This window comes from Tachypleus tridentatus, chromosome 7, assembly GCF_004210375.1.
Source record: "Tachypleus tridentatus isolate NWPU-2018 chromosome 7, ASM421037v1, whole genome shotgun sequence".
Taxonomy (NCBI): domain Eukaryota; kingdom Metazoa; phylum Arthropoda; class Merostomata; order Xiphosura; family Limulidae; genus Tachypleus; species Tachypleus tridentatus.
Genome location: NC_134831.1, coordinates 182,897,399 through 182,920,549, shown reverse-complemented (window position 1 = coordinate 182,920,549; position 23,151 = coordinate 182,897,399). Strand labels below are relative to the sequence as shown.

The 23,151-nt window shown below is 31.6% G+C and overlaps 2 protein-coding genes across 8 annotated transcripts in view; both read right to left on the bottom strand.

Moving 5' to 3' along the window:
- Positions 1 to 2,698: 2,698 nt before the first annotated feature.
- Positions 2,699 to 7,011, bottom strand: SNRPG (small nuclear ribonucleoprotein G). Its single transcript, XM_076516075.1, has 4 exons — positions 6,869 to 7,011; positions 6,186 to 6,208; positions 4,143 to 4,267; positions 2,699 to 2,865 (listed from the first exon to the last, which is right to left on the bottom strand). Exons 1-4 carry the CDS (start codon positions 6,898 to 6,900, stop codon positions 2,812 to 2,814), a joined length of 234 nt encoding a protein of 77 aa, XP_076372190.1. The 5' UTR covers positions 6,901 to 7,011; the 3' UTR covers positions 2,699 to 2,811.
- A 7,331-nt stretch (positions 7,012 to 14,342) lies between these two features.
- The window catches only part of LOC143257419 (C-terminal-binding protein-like), a 51,175-nt gene continuing 42,366 nt past the window's right edge, over positions 14,343 to 23,151 (bottom strand). For all 7 annotated transcript variants that reach the window (XM_076516066.1, XM_076516073.1, XM_076516072.1 and 4 more), the window contains 5 exons: positions 22,375 to 22,519; positions 20,288 to 20,494; positions 19,375 to 19,599; positions 17,704 to 17,835; positions 14,343 to 17,051 (listed from right to left, as the gene is read on the bottom strand). In XM_076516066.1, coding sequence (XP_076372181.1) covers positions 16,693 to 17,051; positions 17,704 to 17,835; positions 19,375 to 19,599; positions 20,288 to 20,494; positions 22,375 to 22,519 — 1,068 coding nt within the window. In that variant the 3' untranslated portion in view covers positions 14,343 to 16,692. The remainder of the gene's footprint in view (positions 17,052 to 17,703; positions 17,836 to 19,374; positions 19,600 to 20,287; positions 20,495 to 22,374; positions 22,520 to 23,151) is intronic.

The following is a 23,151-nucleotide window of genomic DNA, read 5'->3' as shown; positions in this document are numbered from 1 at the left end:
TAGTTATTTCCTTGAATTAGATGATTTATACAACACTGTTCAGTACATCCACAATGGTACCCGAAAATTTCGAGAACTGCCTTTTCAACCTAAGTTTTAAAGGAAACGTGATTGTTATCCACTAGACTTAACTTTTAGAACTTGGCTGGACTGTACACTGTATTCTCAACCAATTACTGTGTAAATGATATGCTTAATTTCCTTCATTTGATACCTGTTGTTTGTAGGTGAATGTCCAATTTTATTTAGGTTATAACTGATTAAGGGCAAGAGAATTTTTTTACATTTTAGTTTGTAGTTTATGATCATTTATAGCTACTGGTTCATGTAATAAATGGATATATACAGCCAGTGCTTCAGCTTACAACTGGAGTCAGTGTTGTTGTTACAAGCCAGGTTGTATGCTAATGTCACAGTTACTTTAATCTGTAAATAAATATTAATCAAATTTTGTATAGTTAGCCTTCTGCAGTTTATAAGTGATACCTAGCCAGATTATATGGCTTCTTTCTTCATTAGTTCATGAATACTTCAGGGCCAAGTTGTTTTAGTTGATAACTGATTAATGGCCAGCTGTATTAAAACTTTATGTAAGTAATAAACAAATGGCCACATTGTGTTGGTCTACATTCTTCCTTAGTTACATATTGTGTTAGTCGATAAACAGTTACTGCTCAAGTTTTCTGATGAAGATTATTGTCTGAGATGTATCCTTATTTTTCTTTTGAGTATGTTATATTTAAATTATTTAAAACATTCAACTAATGCCAACCATAGCTAACAAACTATTCCATTGAATAATGTACATCAAAAACACGTTTTGAAATTGTTTGGTATTCATGAGTAGTTGGATAACAGTAATTTTTCACTATATATTCAAATCACAGGACTGGAATCTCTCTCTCAGTTAATCTTACTGAGAATCAAAGAAACATGAATGACACCTGTACTATATGCCTCATCCCTGGTATGTTGAGAGTTCAGTAACAAAAGGTTTCTACATGTCTTGAGCAGTAGTAGAAGGATCATATACCACAATAAGATACAAGAATGACTTTAAATGTTTCACTTAACATTTGAGCAATACATGTGCAATTTCACACATGATACATTTGGAATTAGGGAGTGAGAAGGTGCAAAATAGTTTGCCAGTTTAAACTACCACATCCTAGGCATACCTCACACAGTCCACCTGCTTCCATGCTCCTAAACTATGCAAAAAATGTGTGGACACTAACGTAACAGGCATTAATATAATATATTGCTGTATAACATAGGCCTTTTTATGCAATAGTTGGTGCTCCTTAGAAGTCCAATGACTTGTTTGTTTCTAAGTACAGTTAAACCTCTAATAAAAATTGAGTTTTAAGGATCATATTAGAGTTAAGTTGTTAATAAATGTACTGTAACATCCTCAAACCCAGCCAGTAAAGCTGTTAATGGAAGATGTTCTCTTATTCATGGGGGTGAATGTTAACACCAGTACAAACAAACTATAGCATTAATGTTGTTGACTAACAGAGCTTTTACTGAAGTGAAATATTCCAAAACAGTTTTCATAGGATTGTGGAATAAATTAATACAGTTCTACCAGGGGACCTAAGTTTAATTATGATCTGAAGTTATTCTGTAAGGAGCTGTTGACTAAAATAATGTGTATTATATTTTGAATTTTAAAAGATATTAGCTGTACTGTAGTACACATGTTCTGATATTAACTAAGGGTGAATAGACTTAGCTTATTTGGTAAAAGTTTAGTCAAGTCACTTAAGTATTTAAAGTGAAAGAACATAAGTATACATGTAACAAAACTAGTAGTTTGTTGTTTTATTCTTATACAAATAAAAACTTGCCATTCATCTTCATTATGTGACAGAAATAACAGTTGATTGTAAATAAACTCATTATCATCATGTTCTGTTTAGTGTTGTCTTTTAACATGTCTGAACAAAATAACAATTTGATACCAATCAGTCTTAACACAATACCCATCCACGTTTAACATTTCTTCTCCTGGAGTGTGATTGACTTTATAAAAAAAATTATGTTACTTTATTTCAATTCACTTTTCACAAATCTAAATGACAGATGTACTTTTGTCCATTCTGTAGATCTTAACCACTTTATCCCCAGTTTTCTCAAAATTTTGATATACAAATTTATTTAAGGTTGAAACTTGTGTATAAAAAAAGTTCCTGGTGGCAAGCAAAAGAACTAGTTACATATACACATCCTTAATGTGTAGTACCTATTAAACTGTTTCAGCAAAATGTTAGGTTTTAGCAGTTTTGAAGTTAGAAAGTCATGTTTATTGGGTAATACACTATAAAACTTTTCTATTAAGTTGTGGGAGTGTGCTCCATTAAGTGTTAGATACTATTGTTAGTAATTAAACTATCTTAAAAGCTAACCCTAATGGGCTCTGGTATTGAGCAAAAGACAGTGCTATTTAAAATGCCATTAACATTGCACTAATTTTATACAACAATTTAAAAAAATTCTAAAAATCCAGACTTTAATTATGTGTACAGTATTAAAACTAATGCAACGACGTAAATTTTAAATGAGACTCCATATTATATACTCGTACAAAATAAACTGCATTATGACAGTTAAGCACGCATTGGTTAACACAGCTACAGCCATAATGTCAATTTCAGACATGATTAGTACTTATACTAACAGACAGAGAAACTAATTTCCACACAAAATTTTATTGGTATATAAAAACAAGATGAAATATTTAAACATATTGATCAAAACTTAAAAGACTATGATATAATCCATGATATACTGCAATATCCTTTCCTGTCAGCCAACCCGATCTAAGGCTTCTAGTAAAACAATACTGTTACCCCGAACAACCTATAATAGGTAATGTTATTAAAAATTCTCAATAATTATGTTGACATTAGTTCACCCAGAATGACAATAAACTCAATAGAAAACATCTCTTTGCACATATTACTTTGAAATATTAAAGGGGGAAAAAAACCAACATGTTACATATTAGCAGCTCATAAGTACATCAAGGTAGGACTATACCTTAATTCTAAAAAATGTAAGGACTTTTTACATGTGATAAAATCTACATTAATCTGCTAATAGAGATCAATACTGTTTGTGCTACACCTATTCACAAGATAAACTACTGTTCTTAATTCTAACCTGTACAAGTAGCTCCCTCTAATTTAAAATTAGTGATTAAAAAATAAAAATTTCAAATAAACCTAGTTACAGTAATTTCAACAAAATATACACCTTTCCTCCCTGATAAATTTGTTTTTAATCTTATGAAGATATATGAATGTATCATTACAAGATTTTATAAATACAGAATTATTTATCTCATTACTTATATTTATTAATTTTATTAAAGAGAAACTTTCTATCAGTCATGAATTAAAATATGAAGAAAAATACTAGGATTTTACAAAAGCTCTCTGTATCTAAAGATTTCAAATTAAAAAACTTTCATAAATGCCAAAAAAAGCATTTATTAATTTAAATAAAAAATGCTTGTTACACTACACCATGTTTAAGTTTTCTGCTCACTGCACTTATTGGATAAAATCTATTAACAGTAATTATAGGCTTCTAATTTTCATGCTACCTTCTAAAAATAACACAACCTTATGATTTCAAAATGTCAAGCTAAACTTGAGTTGTACCATTTATTTAAGTGGGTGATGGTTTATGGAATAAGCTATCTACAAGTAATGAGGTCTGGAGTTTAAAAGAGAACACTTATCTCCTTAAAAATAAAGGGTTAGTTTCCATATTTATTTTTTTAAACAGTGGGTGTACAAGAAACAACTATAAGGATTAATTACATTGTCGTTGTCCATATGCACGCTATCTTCCAATAAGGTCCTGATATCTAGTTCTTTATATATATACAATCCAAGTTTATTGTCACCACATGTACCTTATTACTCTGTAATATGGCACTTTGTTTACATAAAATACACCTCATATCATGTACAGCTTACAATTAAAGCCTTTTGTCATTAAAACAGTGCTACACATATTTTTTTAATCTGAGAGTGGCCTCAATGGTTGTGTTTATTTTCTATCACCTTGTACTTTCTTATTATATAACTGAAGTAACTGAAGACATATCTCACCAGATATCTACTTACAATCATTCCAATGTTATGCTTTTCTCCACCTTTAGTTTCTTCAACAGCTTCATCAATAACTAGATTCATGAAAGGATCAAACCCTCGTAGAATACCAGTCACAGTTCTGGCTCCGTTAAGTCTCACTAAACGTGAAAACTTTTAGCTATACACAAACTTTATTCAATAGAAATTGTTTACAATATTTTGTACTTTCATCACTTAGCTATAAAATTTATTTTTAAAAAGTCTCATCTTTTCTAACAAAAACATTCACTACCATCTTACTTTTCTGTATTACTGGTTCTTCCTTCCTTATGAACTCAAGTTAATGTTACAGTATGACCACAGAAACTAAAATACTGTGAACACAGTTTTACAGATAGCCGTTTAGTTTTAGTTCTATTAACAATACATACAATATATCCTGAATCATTTTGTACAGTTTAACACTATCCATGACAGACTTGGTTTTAACAATATGAAAAGCATATTTCACTTTAGTCCAAGGGATTATATCTCTTCTATGTAAAAAAGAATTATATAATAATGATGTAATTTTGGTTATACAAAGTCCTTTCATGTCTAATATACCCAAAGTTGTATGGCCGAGCTGTTAAATTTAACACAAAGCTTCTCTTAACCTTTCATTTCTTACTTATACCAAACAGAAACAGCAGTTATTAACTTTTCAGTTCACCCTATACAATGTTTTATAAAGGACAACCTTGAAAACATTGTGGCCTTTGGTTGTTCACGTCATGGAATTTATTCAATGTGTGATATTGTTGTTAAATTATTAGCATGTTCACATATTTAAATACTTTAAATCTTTACAAATGTGCCAACCTCCTCGTAAGACTGCTATACTAACAAAACATTACTAACCCTAACTGATGACTGAAGTTCTTATCTAAACACACTACTTCCTGTTACAACTTCGATGAGTGTCAATGTCCCTATGTGAATTTTTTAAGTTTTGATTTTAACATTTTAACAACATTTGTCACGGTGAGTAAAAATGGTTGGTGTACTTGTAAAAATCAAAGGAAAACTAATAAATTACAGCAATAGATCTAAACGTTGGAGTGTATTATTATGCATCCAGATTTCTGTGTTAAAAGTACTTGTCAGATTAATTTGCTAATTTAAAAGTTTAAAACACAAAAGTACTGGGTTGGTCACAAAATAATTTAATAGATGCAATAAAATTACCATTTTATAGAAACATGAGTGATGCCTTGAAGAACAAAATCTTTTCCAACCATTTTCCATATTCACCTAATTCAAATTACTTTCCGCCATCATTTTAAAATAGATATTTTTATAGAAGTTTTGCATTGTACTTTAAATTTTATTTTCAGAATATTACTGAATATTTTGCCTGTTTCTCTCCAAATGGCTCAAATGTAGCATAAGAGCAGGTAATGCTTAAGTTTGAGATTCAATACCTGTACTAGGTACAGTTCCTATAGCCCCTCATGTAACACTGTGCTTAACAAACCAATGAAAAATATGCTAAGCTCTTACTGTAATTCCTGTAATACAATGAAAAAGAAAGTCTCGAGAGATAAACGTGTCAGTAATTTCTCGAACTAAATACTACCCAATACTGAAGTAGTGATACATAATTAGTAACTTAATAATAAAATCTCCCATACTTAAGATTTACAGAAACAATTTATACATTATTACAACATAACCATAGTACTTTTTGTCAGTGCTACCATATTTCAGTTAATCATTCAAAAACTGGTTGCATAAAGTAATTTTGAAACTCTATCACCCCTCCATAAAAAACAAAAGATTCAGTGATTGTTTAACAAATTACAAAAAGAATCTCTAATATCAGGAACTGTTTGAGTAAAATATTCAAGACTGACTGATGGATTAGGTGGCTGTTAAATTTCTGGAGATATAACAAACATTTGAGTTGATTAATAATCATTACAGACAAATCACAAACCCTTCATGGCTCGAACATCAACAAATTTCCAGTAGAAAACACCTACTTCTTAAATAACAACTGTCTCTGCAGTATTAACCATGGATAAAAATACTTACACGACAATTTCTTGTCCATGTACCTGAAAAATAAAAAGGTTTGAAATCTATATTTGATGACACTGACAAGGTTAAACAAAATGAATATTTCTGAACTAATAGCATTGCTTTTATTATTTATTTCTAAAATACATGTTCCTTCTAAATCTAATATTTTTATAGATATGAAAAAAAAACAATTTGGGAATTTCCAAATGTTTCAACAGAATATTCAATAGCATATACATGTAACATTCTAAGTTACTCCAGTTATTACACATATTTACAATTACTTAAAGCAGTGAAAAAACAGTCAACAGTTCTACAGAAAAATGCAAATTCTAAAATAAAAATATTTCTTTGCTACGTATACACGTGTATATGCAGTCATTAAAAGAAACGAAACTTATTCAAGGGAATTTGCAAATATTATGCATCATTTTGTAAAGATAATTTATAGATTTACCATTCAACTATGTACATACAAATTAGTATGGAAGAACGCTTGCTTTATGAAAGGAAAGCGTCTTCCAAAAACACAAAACACCCATTCACCTTTGTACAATTATAGTAACGTTATTTGTACTATAAGATTAGGCCTAGCACTGCACAAGAAAATTTAAAATATTACTGTAATTCGCGTGGTGGATGTGTGTCATAAATATATATCAAGTATTTAAAATAAAAAAAACTATATAACTTACCTTTTGAGTTCTGGTGGATGAGCTTTACTCATTGTGAAAGTATTAAGACTATTGTTTTACACCTTTTAATACTTTTCAACCAAAGAATGCTTTCAACTTAGAAGCGGCAGAAATAATGAGTGATACCCGCGACCTCTGCCGTTTTACAACATTATAATTTATGTTATTATTATTTTCAACAATGCGAATCACTAATTAATAATTAAACAAATAACTAAGGATCAATACAATAAGTCAATATTTTTAACTTATGTTTTCCTAACACCAATTAGCAAATTGCAAGCAAATTCGTATTAATGATTGGGAAAATGGCATCCCTCTATACAGAAATATCTTCTCAGCAAATGCATTACTGATAATCCCCCAAAAAATAATATTAATTTCCTCCAATTATCAAATATGTTTTACAGACTCCGTAATGAAAGAGATTCTTTCTAGACAGCTGTTTTTTTTTAAATCTGACACATGCTTCAGACTCTGACGCGATAGATTTTACGGATTGTTGTTAGATTGTTAACTGCAAACAAATAGACTAGTAATAATAACTGAATTTATAAACTTGTCGTCTTGAATAATAATTTTTAACAGAAAACAAACTCAAGCTAAATGTTAAAATTGATAAATTACTTTTATAAGTAAGTAAAACCTACTCACTAGTACCAAGTCAAGATAACAACTTAAAATAGATATTAAGGTTTACTTTAAAAAATGTGTTACTAGGCTTAAAATTACTATGTATAAATATACTATCACGCCACGCATTTTCTACCTTATTATTCATTTAATATCATTTTGAGTATGGATAGTTTTCATAAAACGCGCAGTCCAAAAAGATGTTAATTAATTTCTTGTTACCTTTATTCTTTTGAATATCGCGCAAAGCTACACGAGAGCTCTCTGCGTCAGCAGTTCATAACTTAGCAGTTTAAGACTAGAGGGAAGGCAGCTAATCGTCGCCACCCACAGTTTACTCTTACCATCACAATAATCACATTAACTAACGTCATATTATAACGCCTTTACGACTTAAAACGTAAAATGTCTGGTGCCACTGCGATTCGAACCTATGACCCTCAGATTACAAGTCGAGTGCTTTAACCATCTGGCCTTTAGTTTCTCTGTTGAAGTCACTTATGTTCTTCCCACAAAACAAAGGTGTAATGCTACAAGTTGAGCTCTTATGTAGACGTAAATATCCTTCAATGCTAATTCAGGTAGTATATCGAGATTACGTCTCTGCTGTGTTTGAATAAGAATTACCGTTCCTGTGATAGTCACACTTGGTACGTCTGACGTTACCTATGAATTTAGGAAACAAGTACACGATCTGTGTTAATGTAATATTTTATAATAAAAATGACGTTTATTTTCTATTTTACAAAATCAAGCGTTCATAGAAACTAGTATTACTTTTTAATATACACGTAATCAATCGGTCCTTCTGTTTTTCAGCATGTCTATTCAAATATAGACATAATAGATATAGAAATAATTAATTTTTACATGAGTATATAACATACAAAGTACTACTAGAATGAAATATAATACTTCACAATGTAAAACAGTTAGTGGACATAAAGATGTAACGATTAGACTATGCTAATCCATGATTTGAACACTACTTTTTAAACATAATACTATTAATATTTCAAAGCACTTGTTCATAATACGTTTGGATTAGGTTCAAAATTTCTAAAATAAAGAATTGTGCAAAGCACTTAGTAACCAAACTAAATGCATACATGATTATTTAATTCATTTGAAAATTCAACAAAAATGGTAAATTCAAAGCACGAAAGCTACACTGATCATCTCTTTATAAGCACAAAACCTTCTAATACACATAAAATCAACACATTTAATCACTGTGACTTTACAATTGTGATGCCAGTTTCGTAAATGAAAACATGTATGATGGAAATTAAATAGTTTTCATCGAACTATATTGTTATTTGGCACTTGTTAAATTAATGTTAGATTAGGAATTTATCATACACTCTGCTTTGTAGATGGGGATGGCATAGCTTACTGGTTAGGATTACAGGTCCAAGGTTAAAACTGCGACGTACTTTCGGTTGTTTTGGGGGTCATAGCTGTTACATCAATCCTACCATTCGATTATAAGTAGTCGAATTAGTTGGAGTTTTGCTAATTGATATCTCCCTTCGTTTTTAGTAGTTCTAAATTAGGTATAGCTATGCTTGAAGCTTAAGTGTCTCAACATTTAGCTCGAGCACTCCGTAAATTGCCGTTCAAATTTAAAATGTTATATGTATAATTTAGCTGTAGTTAGATACGTTAGGAAGGTATTACTGTTTGCTTTATATGGTAAGCGTCCCAGACAGGAAAAATCTCTAGAAGATAGCTATGGTGGATGCTTCGTGTTTCATTTTTTTTTGTGCGTATTTTGTTGTTGGGTTTTTGGTTTTTAACTTTTTTTTCTGTTTATTTACAAGTCCATGATCTTGCCAGGTAAAAAACCTGCTTTGCGAAAGAATCTTGTTTTATGCAGTTGCAGTTATAAATGTTATGTTTTTAATGAAGAAGAGATACGCCAAAACCTGCCTATGTTATCCAACTTGATCCGTTATAAAAACAAACAAACGAAGATAATATAACCAAGCAATAACTAGTGACCCCATATAAAAATTGTATCATGGAACTCGTTGCAAATGAATTAAATAGCTCATAAAGATAATTTAATTTTAAATAAATACATCAGTTGTGCTATTTACAAAGCCATTTTAATGTCAACAAATATACCAGTTGTGATACTTACAAAACCTGATTTAATGTCAAATAAACAGGGGTTTTCCTTGATTAGAAATTGTGCACCTTTAAGAATATTTGTGCATTTGAAAGTTTACCTATACAAGTAAATTGAATTAAACAAATATTTAAAAAACATATTTAGTATTATAAAATTGTATTCCAGAGTTGATAAATAACTGTATTTACTAAAATATTCCCATTTTTTACTGAGCCTGTATGTGTGTGGTGCAATGGGGAGCTATGTACTAAAATATGATGAAGTTAAAATATAATTGTTTAATAGAAAAACAGAATCATTAGGAAAAACTGTGCAAAGAAATGCACAATTTGTGCCATTTACAAAACTTTTTTTAATGTCAATAAGCGCTTTCTCTACCGTGGGGATTCATATCCCAACTTTTAGCATTTTAAGTCCGTAAACTTACCGCTGACTCATCAGAGGATATTTTAATAATTACAATCGTCTCTTAACATTTCCTTCAATAACAGTGAAGAAGAAGTAATAGTTGTTAATTACTTTAATAAACAATAATCTATATAGTACTTAATGGTAATAGACTGGAATAAGTGCAAAAAACATTTATTCGAATCTGTTACTATTACGTTCTATATAGATTAGAATTAAAAATTGGCACAATAATTAATATAGCTGGACTAAATTTCTTTTTATGACTTGGTTTTGTTAAATGCAAAGCCAAAGAATGGGCTACCTGGGCGCTGTCCACCATGGGTATTGAAACTCGATTTTTATCGCCGTAATGGGGGTACTTATGGCAAAGCTAACGTCTAATTTTTAATCGACCACTGGCCAGAGATAAAATAGCCAGTCAGCAGTATTCTACCATACATGTGTGCTTTCTTATCGTAAAGCCACATTGGGCTATCTTCCTAGTGCTCCGAGGGGAATCGAATCCCTGATTTTAAGGTTACAAATCCGGAGACTTACCGCTGTACCAGCGGAAGACACTCCACCATATCTTCTAAGAGATGCAGTCATTCTTATAACGAACTCGTATCTTAAGGTAAGGAAAATATTTAGTAATATTGAAAGCTATCCAGTGCCTGTAGTTAATTTTATATACGTCTAAGTACATGTGTACACGAGGTGTAACATTGTAAGCTATTTCTTCGTCAGACGAAACGTGCTTTCAAAGTGAACCTGCGTGCTCCGTTCCACTAGGTTCACGATTCTGGTGAAATGCTTGAGAGGCCGAAAACAAGTTCTCCTGTATCTACGTGGATGCAGCAATTTCACTGGCAGAATGGGTGGTTTTTAGGTCACATTTGCAACAGAAAAACTCAAAACAGACTTTCGTACTCTTTTAGAGACCCAGTATACATTTGTACTGTCTGTCTGGCGTATTGTACAAATTCTTGTGTGGAAAGTGCACAGAATAGAACCTGACCCTATATCAACGATGTATTGGGAAAAATAAGTACTACAGAACTAGTACTAATAAGTTATAAATGCAACTGTGCAAAGGTTAAATGCGCCGAATCCACGATAATGTCTCACATTCATGATCACCGACTTTCGCTTGAAAACAGACTTTTGATGTTGCATTCCTAAATACCGAGTTTTTTTGCGAAATTTGGAGTTGCTTCGATAAAGCATAAGATGCATACATTATGCACAATTATAGCTATAAGACTTGAATGCGATAACCAAACGACGTTAAGCACCAGTTTCTCTAATTTATAAATATTCAAGACGTTTTTTTTAACAGTGTTTCAATTGCTCTAAGAGTTTCTTTACATGAATTGAATTGTCATATTTTTTGTTTTGTGTTCAAACAAAACTGTTTTTCTTGCATATCTTTTGTACTTTACAATCATTATTTTGAAAAATATTAGTATCCTGTATTCGACTAAAAATGTGTTTGAGAGTTGTTTTATTGAAATAGAACATTTCTTTCTAATAAGATGCTAATTTTATGTAACAATGTACCGAAGCTTTTGCAACAATGTGTAATTTCTTATCTTCAAAAATATAAGTCATAATTACCATATTTCTTACCTAGTTATATTCTCACTTTGAAACAAATAAACTTGAAATGTTTTAGAAAAACAAAATGTAATTAAAAAAGTAGACTATAATAAAATATTTGGGTGAGACACTTTCCGTATACTAAATGCGCTATCTCATGCTTTTAAATTGAATAATATAAATTAAATGAAGAATCTAAATGATACAAAACTACATTTTTACAAATAAGATATAAAATAAAAATAAAATAAAAACAAAGATTCACTGCCGTTAACATGGTATTATCAGGTACTTAGTGTAACTAAACACGACAATTAAATGTACTAATTGACACTGTTGACGTTAGAAACATAACCTTGAGCTATTTAGTTTTTGGTTGTTTTTTTATTTGCGCCAAGCTACACGAGGGTTATCTGCGCTAGCCATCCCTAATTTAGTAGTGTAAGATTATAAGGAAGGCAGATAGTCATCACCAACTACCGCTAACTCTTTTACCAGCGAATAGTGGGATTGATCGTTACACTGTACGCCCCCACGGCTGAAAGGGGCGAGCATATATGGTGTGACGAGGATTCGAATCCGCGACCCTCAGATTACGAATCGAGTGCCTTAACCAACTGGCGATGCCGGGCTCCACTTTGTCGAAACGTTATAATACTTCTTTCACTACCCATTCAAGCTGTTTCCAGATATGTAAAGTTAAATGTGTTTCTAAGGTGTTTGTGTCTCTTATAAAACTTTTACGATATCCATTACGTTCATACACGATTTAGATTTTATTACTTGAGGTTCTAAACGTGTGAGGTACACATGCAATATATCTTAATTACATCATACTGTTTTTTGATTTACACTACTAACAAACAAAGAATACAAGAAACAAAAATAATTGGTCATTTGGCTTTTCACGGTTTATCCTTCACACCCACCCTCCAGAAAAGGAAAAATTTAAACCCACCTTTTACTTATAATTGATTACACTTTTTAAAACTGATAAAATGCCTGCCCCCTCTGACGCTGACGGAAACTCATACCAAAATTCAATATTTTTGTTAAGGAAATAAAATTGCCTTAACCGGATCATAGCCTGTCTTTTCCAAACCTAAGACTTGTGCCCTGCTGTTTTATTCCTAAGAATATAATGAGTAATTGATGGATTTCTGTCGTCAAAAAGATATACTTAGCGACGAACCTAACGCATTCACATGCCGCAGATTTATGGACAACCAACAAGAACATGCTTTCGATATAACACTTATGAAAGTTAACAAATGTTTAATTTTAATAATTAATTTTACAACATTTTAACCGTAATTGTGAACTTATTTTCACTGATGCACTATATTTTTAATTTAACAGCACGTTTTACAATACACAGTAATAAAATAGTTAACTTTCTTAAGAATAATTTGAGAAATTAATATTGAAAAGCAAACGCCATTGATATGTGTTTAATGTTCACAAATTTGTCGCATTTTTCACAAATAGGTACTATTATAATTTATTGAAACAAAATGTTTACTATAAGTTTTAACAAAGTACTACAAAAACATTTCCAACTGAAACATACAATGAAATACATATTTTATGTTGAACTTTTTTACCACAAAATTAAATTTTATTTGTTTATTAAGCACTCCATAGATTTTATGCTCGGTAGTCAACACGAATATTAAAATCACGTTTTGAGCGGTGTGAAGCCTAAGACTTTCCGACGAGCTTCTGTGGTCAAAAGTTTAGGAAGGGCAGATGAAACTCAATAGACCAATATGGAACTAAATCATATGGTATTTATGCTCTATCGTATTATCATTCTGAAAAACACTAGAAATGTTACTGCTACACAGTTTTAGGTTATTTCTCTTCAAACTTTAAAATGACTTAATCCATCAGCATGTAATCTAGTTTCCCGTTTCTAACAAGTAATCTTATAAAAAGATAATTTAAGGTAAAGCAAAACTATGTTTGTATTGCTATTAAATTAACAGTGAGCCCTTCAAGTTTAACTTCAATATTCAAAAATAAATACACAACTAATTTAAAATTATTATTAGTAAAATATTCTGAGTGAAAGTGAAGAACATAACATGCCAAACACTATATCTGCTTCATCCAGCGTTGATAAGGCCTTTCGCACAATATTAGGGATAATCAATCAGCCCGGCTGGTATACCAGAGAGATAGATAGTAGTGGTTGATATTCTGTTTACATTTGGAAATTCCCCGAGAACAGCTATTATCACATGAACCGATTAAAACTGAAGTGTAACTAGATTGTTCAAACTTCAAAGAACCTTCAAAATTAAAATGATTATTAAAGTACCACTTAGTTGTAGTCTATCATGTGATGAAATAAAGTTGTGGACTGAAGATTTCAAAATCTTCAAAATAACTTAACATCGACGTCTTTCTTTATTTCTTAAAAGCATGTACATACGAGTTTCTTTATTCAATACACAATTTCACACCGCTTTACCCGCCATGACTTTTTAAACACAAGTTGATCTTCCCATATGTACTGGGAAATTGTGTTCAGACAAATTATTATTGTAACATATGGCTTACGTCAGAAACTCCAAGAAACACTTATAAGTTGTTATTTTTCAGTTGCAAGACAGAGTAGTTGGTTTTTTTAATGAAATAATTTTGCTAATAGAACACACGGTTATTTAATTTCTATCGACATATTTCAATAATAAAAAAGACAAAAATCAATCAGGAATGTAAAAGTGCTAAATTTATTATTTACTTCCACCAAATTGTTTGATTAATTCACACATGACAATGATAAAAGATTAGGTGACACAGGGAAAAAGGCCAGTCACTACACAACTATACTAAAATCTAAATTTTTCCATCCAAATAAACATTCATTGTTACAACTAACAAGGAAAGCTTGTCACAAAAAGCAAAAACTTTCTTTATGCAAAAACAATAAACCAAAAAAATTAAACAAAAACTGAAACCATAACGCTGTTCTGTGGCCATATGAAAGCATATGACATAAAAACATCAACTACCAAACAGTTAAGTAAAAACACGCATATATTGACACTAATTGTAAATCTAAACTCAAATATTTAAAATTACCTAAAATAAAATAATTCTAAAAAGAGGCACTGTGGAAAAAATAATGAAACCACATCAAAGGGAAGCTCCTAGTAGTTTTTATTTTCAATTCTTAATTACACCATGTGGACCAATACCCAGCCTCAACAACAAAGTTAGACGTAAAACTGCAAAGTTATTAATAACAGTCAATATTACTACTATCCTAGATGAAAACATCATACATTATGTACCTATATCCCTTGCCAAAACCTGGAACGGTGAACTAGATTGGAATGATACTCTCACGATATGTAGAACTTGCGGTACAAGGCAAGGAAACGATACATAAGAAAAAGATGTACAAAAGGTTATTCTCTGTCCTGGAAGAAACAAGTGACACAATGTCATCTTTCAAAGATTTTTATAAAAAAAACTTACCCTTTCCTTGGATAACAAACAGTATGAATAACCAAAGTTAATATTCTTTAAACTTAAATGAAATGACAGAATATAGAACAAAGTCGGTGTCTTATAGTCTCCATCCTTTTTAAACAGATTTTATCAAAATAAATAGCTTAAAAAATTATACTTACAATTCTTAACTCTGATAAATTTACTATAATACTATTAAAGAGCTGTAACAAATAGAAACTAGAAACACGACCACCACTCTTTAGTCTCTGCACTATAGAACCTACATGGAAATCTGCTTGTTAATTAAGTTAAGAAAACTCGAAAAATCAAGTTCGTATTTCTCATATATTGATGCTACTTTAACAAGTTTTTAAAATTCGTTACCTAACGCCTGAAAAAGTTGCAGCAAGATAAAAGTTTTGATTTTAAAACAAGCATGACAACACTCTTGAAGTCAAATTTCTTATCTTTAAAAAACGTTTTCAAGTCAAGCAGCAGACCAATAAACACAGATGATTGACTGACTGTCACACTATACAAACAACAGAAGGAAGAAATACAAATAACAGAATTTTGTAACACAAAAAGAAATAACCATTCATCTTCGTTTCCTACAGTAAACCATCACTAAATCTTAAAATCATGCATGTTTCTTAAACCCCTTATTTGGCAGATGGTAGCTACTGGCTACGGGTTTAATGTTTCGTCAACTGTTCAAGGAACTATTTACAAAGAACACTAAAGCTTCGTGACTATGACAACAAGATTTAAAATATTTGTGATGTCAGTATGATATAGAAACGAAGAGGAAAGAAAAGAGACGGACCAGCATAACCTGAACATTAAAAATTCAGTTTGCATTTCATGAAAGAAAAATTCTGTTTTGTCTTCTTTTTCTAAACATACGCACGCACGCACACACACACACACACACACAGTCTGGGCAAATGCCAAATGAAAACACAGTACAACTGATGAGGCAGAGATGTCTTCAATCATAATTCTATCCCTAGGTATAGATAACAAGTAGTAACCTCATTCAATTATCATATGCAGAGAGAACTTGACTTATATTATTCACTCTATTAATGCTTTAGGACTTTTCCATTTCAGCTTTCAAATTTTATTATCACATACAATAGGTACTCTATTCTGACCAAAAGCTGAATGAAAATTTGGGCAACTGACATGAGGTAATAGTTTTTTCTGTAAGCTCTTCATGTGTCTCTTAACTTTTTTTAAATAGTTTTATTAAACAATGGAAAATTTTTATATTAAAAGAATTTAGACAATATACCCTCTTACTTAACAATTGACAAACAGAGGCTTAACAAGAAAAAAAATGTTTGGTGTGAAACATTAATGAAACGAAGTGCAACAATCTAGACCACATGTATTATATCCACACATTCACATAAATGCACTTGCACGCACACACACACACTCTAAAAAGGGCAATGCTTTTCTATGGCCACAGCACTGGAGGGTTTCCGACATTTTTGGCATTACCAGAAAAAGGGAGGTTTCATTTTGTTCGTTTTTTTTTTTTTTCAACTCTCCCAAGGTCTATACATGCATCAGAAGTGGTGGTTTGATGGCACTAGTGAACTTCAGAGCTCTCTGGCTTCACAGGTAGGTGGTTAGGTGTGTCTTGGAGGGTGGAGTGGGGTGCTGAATGAGAGGTGGGGATGGCAGAGGTGGATAAGGGCTCTAGAGTAGTTGAGTGGGCCACACTCAGAGGGTTGTAGTTGTAACCTGTGGCTCCATTTATAGTTTCTCCAAACCCACTGCTACCAAAGTATCCTTTGTTGACACAGTTACGTAAAGATTCAGGAATGCGACCCACAATGGCTCTTCTTATCTCGGAAGCTGCCATCTCTCGAAGCTCAGTGGAACTTGCATCACTATACCATGCAGCATGTGGTGTACAAATGAGATTTGGTGCATCCTTCAGAGGACCTGATGAGAAAAAGTCAAGTTAAAAAGTAACAAAACAGATGTGAAAACAAAAAGTTAAAAAATTAATTTACACCAAGCTTACCAGAAATGCAACTAAATGCCTTAAAATAGGACAAAAGAACGTTTTTAAAATATAACAAGGATTTTTCCACCTTAATTATATATATAATTTTTTTTATAAAATTGGTTTCCAGTTGTTTTCTTCACACTTCAAAAAATAGTTATCTGTGAAGCATGATGGTTGTTAACTAAGTGAATAGCCACACACACACACAACAACAAAAAATCAGTAGAAACAGAAATATTAAAACCACCAAGAATCCAACCATTACAAATATCAATAAAAGAATGCTTAGAGACTGGTAGTTGAGAAGCAATGGCCTAAAATTGGCAATCTTGCAGAGTCATGCATCTTTGCAAAAACAAACGAAGAAAAGAAACTGGGAAAATGTTCGTACATAAGATGCAATTGTTTTTCATCACACTTGCATTTTTGTGGTCTGCAACCATTTAGGTATGCAGCAAGCAAGTCATTATTGTTAAAAAAAAGTTGCAGAAAAACTATTTTAAACAATATCTTTTCATACTTTGATGTTTATTAAATACTGAATTATCACATAAAACATGCTTTACTTAACTTAATTAAACCTACCACTAACTGCACTGAAAGGCTCGTTTTCATGAACATCTAAAGCAGCAGCTCGAATCCGACCATCTTTTAAAGCAGAAGCAAGTGCAGCTTCATCTACAAGCCCTCCTCTTGCTGTGTTAACTAGAAAGGCACCTACAAATATCCAAGCATTATCTCATTATAAAAATCAATCTATATTGTAAACAGATAGAATTAAAACAACAAGCTCTATGGCAATATTAAACATTACTCGCCGATAATTGTAAACAGCCATAAATAGATACGCAGAAATACAGACTATTTCAAATGACTGAGCGTAATGATTGCAGACAGAGCCCTTTATCATTTGCTGCTACTAGGCCTGACCAATGTCTCTAAGCTGTTTATTATTATAACTATTATTATTCATTACTGCTATAGATTGCTCATTTATTAGCCATATTTTTTCGCTATATCACAGTCTGGGAACATTTTTCTGAATAGGTGTCCTGCATGATTGGCTACAGCTAGGGGTAAATTATGAGCAACGACAAATTGTATGAACATCACTTCTGCATTTATGGTTTCATATTCTGAATTCTTACACATAAATGTCATTATCTGCATTGTTTTTGTCTTTGCCTCAGCCTTTTGTTGGCAAGATGCTGATTTTGTATCTTTGGAACAATTGCTTATCCTGCCATGCGCCACAGAAAAATCGATGTGACAAACTGTACAAAATGCATGACTGCCACTGACTTTTGATGCAATGACTGGATATTTTGCACTATACTCTTTCCTAAATTTTTGATTCACAGTTTTAGTCCTTTTAGATTTGTCGAGGCCTCTTTTTTCCATCTTGTGAGTGATCGCATTGGTGTTTCTATGCCTCTTAGAAAACGAGAAATACCCATCTACACGAGCGCCGATTGGCTGACAAGCACTGATGATGTAACTATAGATTCCCCCAAGTACCCAGTTTGTAAAAGCACCACACTCAAACTATTGGTAGACGTCGGAGATACAAATATTTTTTATTATTTCAAGCACAAACATGATTATCGCAAGTAGCCATTTGGACTGTCTTTTATTTATTATTAAAATTTATTTGTATCTCACTAGAAATTTACTTTTCACCCCTTTCAAGCTCTGGGGGAACAATTTATCACTTTATTGTACAGGCCTATATAATATGTAATAATTTGAGAGTTGCAACAAGTCGTAATATTTGTCTGTATGACCGTATAGTCGTAATGTATACACCAAAATAATAATGGTTTGCATCTCTGGATAAGTGACCAAACAAGTTGTTTTTTTTTCATTGATTTTACTGCAACCTGGACATCTTTTATCTGTACATTTTTAATATTAAGAATAAAATTGCCCAATCTTGTATCTATCTTCATTCTATTTTTAGCTATGAATTTTTAATCGACACCTGAAATAAGATCTTAGCATAATCTTTGAGATTTTATTGATTTAGTAAAAAAGCCACCATTATAAAAGCTTGTGAATGGGAAAATCAACTACTATCAAATGCATAAAAACTATATTAAAAACATTTCTAAAGTTAGTTACCCTTATTTTACTTATTTCTAGAACTTTATCATTTCATAAAACAATTAAGAAATAACATTTCCAATAAGTTTCACCTTTTACAAGATGGTACAAAAATGACAAATTAAATAATAGGAACGTCTCAAAGCACCTTACCTGGCCTCATTTGTTTTATAGTGTACTCATTAATCAAGTGGTGGTTGTGCTCATTTAAAGTGCAGTGAAGTGAAACACAGTCGCTTTGAAACAGGAGATCCTGGAGGGTGTAAACTCTGCTTAAACCGTAGGATCGTTCTATGCCATCAGGAAGATATGGATCATAGAAAGTGACGTTAAACCCAAATGCTTTGGCTCGTAATGCTACAGCCGTACCAACTCGACCTAGGATGACAAACATAGAATATATTAGAATTCAAGTATAGTGTACAGCAAATTTAATAATCAAATAACAAACTAAGCAATAGTAAGTCCAAAATCTTGAAATAAATAGAAACTTTGCCAATGAAACTGCTTATATTTTTTCAACAACAACAAAAATGTACAAAAAACCCTCATATATCTACATCAAAATAAAAACCTGAAAATATTTCACACCCGTAGATACTGGTAGTATAATAATTTTAGTTCATAAATATATAAATAATTTTGAGGAAAATACTTCTTTTTCAGTTATTATACAATGCTCTGCAATGCATTTTAGTTTGTTTTTTTCACACAAACCATGCAAATAATAACTTTTTGAACTATTTTAAATAATTGAACTGACTTGTTTTCACACACTGTTTATAAGATTAAGAATTTAATGTTTAAATAAATGATCAAGTATTTTTTTACTTTACAAATTTTGTATGAAAACAAAGCATGTATTTCTGTATTAATACGTTAAAGAAAGGTTGTAATTTAAGACCCTCGAGGAAAGTTGTAAGATAGGTCCCAAATTAGTTTGATGAAAGACTAAAAATGCATTGAAAATGTTTAGTTTATTTTAAATCCTATAAAAAAAAAAAAAGGGAGATACAGTTTTACAGAAGCTTCCATGCAGAAAAGTCTTATACTGTAGTGCTCCTACCTAACCCTACAATGCCCAGTGTGTCTCCTCTGATTCGTGCACAGCCTTGTGCTGCCTCTCGAACCTGTTCAGGTCCTTGAAACTTCTTTCCTTCTCTCAACATATTAGCCAACCAATACGTTCGCCTGTAAAGATTGAGTATCAGGCACAATGTTGTGTCAGCAACTTCTTCTACTCCGTAACCAGGAACGTTACTCACTGCTATGCCTAAAATTGAAAGAAAAATAATTATACACACACACACACACTCAAACCTAAAAAACAATTTAAAAAAAGAATGATAACAAATAAATTGGAATAAAGATTATACATTTGACAGATGAATTAGGCAGTCTTCATGGTGAAAAAAGAACACATTATGGACTTAAATAAATATGAAAGCACTTAATCTTCCAGAGTAAAGTCACTGGGCAATCATGCCATAACCAAGATCTCATAGGACTCCATGAGACAGGTTATGGATGTTACTTGAAACTTAATTACCTTTTGCCTCATACAGAGGATTCAGCACTTCCATGGCTGTTAAAGTCCACTTTAGTTTCCTTATTCCATGCATAAAAAAGATATAATCTGCACTTTTGCAGGTCCTTGGAGTTTTTACTCAAAAACACATACATAAATACCTAATCATATAAAAGTCTCAGACTGGCTACCTTTCTTGCTATGGAATAGTATATAAGGCAGGTACAACACTTGGGAAAAGTTATACCTTGAAAATCACTACTTGCAACATACACAAACAAGTGTTTCCAAGCTGCACAAAAGTGTAGATCACTAGTTCCAAATTATTAATATCTTTTACCATAGTTGGATTTATACACTATACTGCTGGGTCCTATTTGTATTTGTACAAGCTTTTTACATACCACCTGAAGGTAACCCATGGAATGCTGGAGATCCACTGACCACACACTAAGAACTGTTGGTGTATGTTATTTTAAAATCACTCTAAGCTAGATAAACATTGTTCTAAGACTTCTATCAGTATCAAGATTATCTAATTCTCTCCTCTCCTTGTAATGCTGTATACAAAGTTAGTTAGGTACTGCTGAAAACAAGTTGATTTATAGTTTATTCACAGCACAGATAGCTTATTTATTAGTGAAATATTTACAGGTAATAATTTCTTATGATACGTTTGAAATAACGTAACACAAAGATAGTTAAAGTAAACCCATATTCCGCTGGTGGCAAATAATGTTAATTACGAGAAGGATATAGCCTTACAATGTATACCAGTTTTTGCTTTGTTTTGAATTTTGCACAAAGCTCCACAAGGGTTATCTACACTACCTCTCACTAATTTAGCAGTGAAAGACTAAAAGGAAGGCAGCTTATCATCATCACTCACTGCCAACTCTTGGACTACCATTTTACTAATGGATAGCAGGATTAACTGTAATACTATAATGACCCCATGGCTGAAACTGGAAAGCATGTTTGGTGGGATGGGAATTCAAATCCCCAGATTGTGTGTTGAGTGCCTTAACCACTTGGCCATGCAAGACCTCAGTATATACTAACTAGTAACACTGAATGCTTTACAGAAATGTACTTACTTCTTTATTGTTTTTATTTAAATTAAAAGCAACCCTTTAAATAATTCTTCAGTTTCGAGACAAACTGATAATTCTTTTGTATCAATTAATGTTTATCAAGTCTATGAAAATGAAAATATTACTCTGTGGATATTGACCCTTAATTAATTATAAATACCATTTTTTTTCTCAATTTTAAAATGACACTTAGAAAATGATGGTACAATTAAATGGTTATTGAAAGGCTGAAGCTCAGATTTAAAATCATTTCACTGAAATTTCAAATAGGCCAAGTTACAAGGCTGAATATATTATAGCTTACCTATTTCTTTGTATACATGTTAATTAGACTTGCAAGATACCTTAATTTGATATAGTGTATACAAGGTGAGCCTAATATCTTGATTCATTTCTTGCAAATTAACAAAGTTTAATAATTTCTTTTACTTAATAGATTGACCTATTAAGATTACTGGCAAGTTAATGATACAAAATATTTGAAACTAAGTTACTAAAAATAAAATCTTTATCACAAGCTAATTTACTTACCAAGTTCCCCTGCTGCCTTGATGTCAATATTATCTACACCAGAACCAATACGAACTATAATGCGCAAAGCTTTGAATTTTTCCAGATCTTCTTTAGCTAGTGTGATAGTATGCCACATGAGGGCACCCACTGCTTCATTCAGAACCTGTAACAAAATAATTCCTAAACTCTTAAGACATATAATTATTTAATTTACAAGCATTTCAACATGACTTGTATAAACAAGAAATGTCACTTCTAATTTGAATTTTGAAATGTGTTGAAGAGAAGCATTGTTGGTATAACTGTAAAAATACCACCAGTGAAGTTAGAACACAAATTGAAAATCATTTTATTCTTGTGCTTAAACGTTTAGATAAAACACTAATGTTAGCTACAAATGGCATATTCTATTGCAACAGAAAAGGTCAGTTTCAGTAGGTGAATAAAAAGATGACAAAATAATCTGGGGAAGAATACAAGTATTCACTAAAAATTAGACAGTCTTCCACTTGGATCTGCTTGTGTTTCCAATGGGGGTAGGAGGAATTATGCACTATTCAAATTAAGCAAACTGTTTAGCTTTCAAGTTTTTACTTAGTTCCTAAAAACACATCTGTCAAGAGCAACATTCATGGACATTAGGATTTGTAACCTATTAAAAAATTTGAAGAATATGGTTTCTCTAGAATGGTACACAACTGTGCGTATCTATCAGTCAACATGAGATTATTACAATGTAAAATAAGAACACTCCAATGATCAACCTTACTTGTACATTAGATGAAACATTCAACC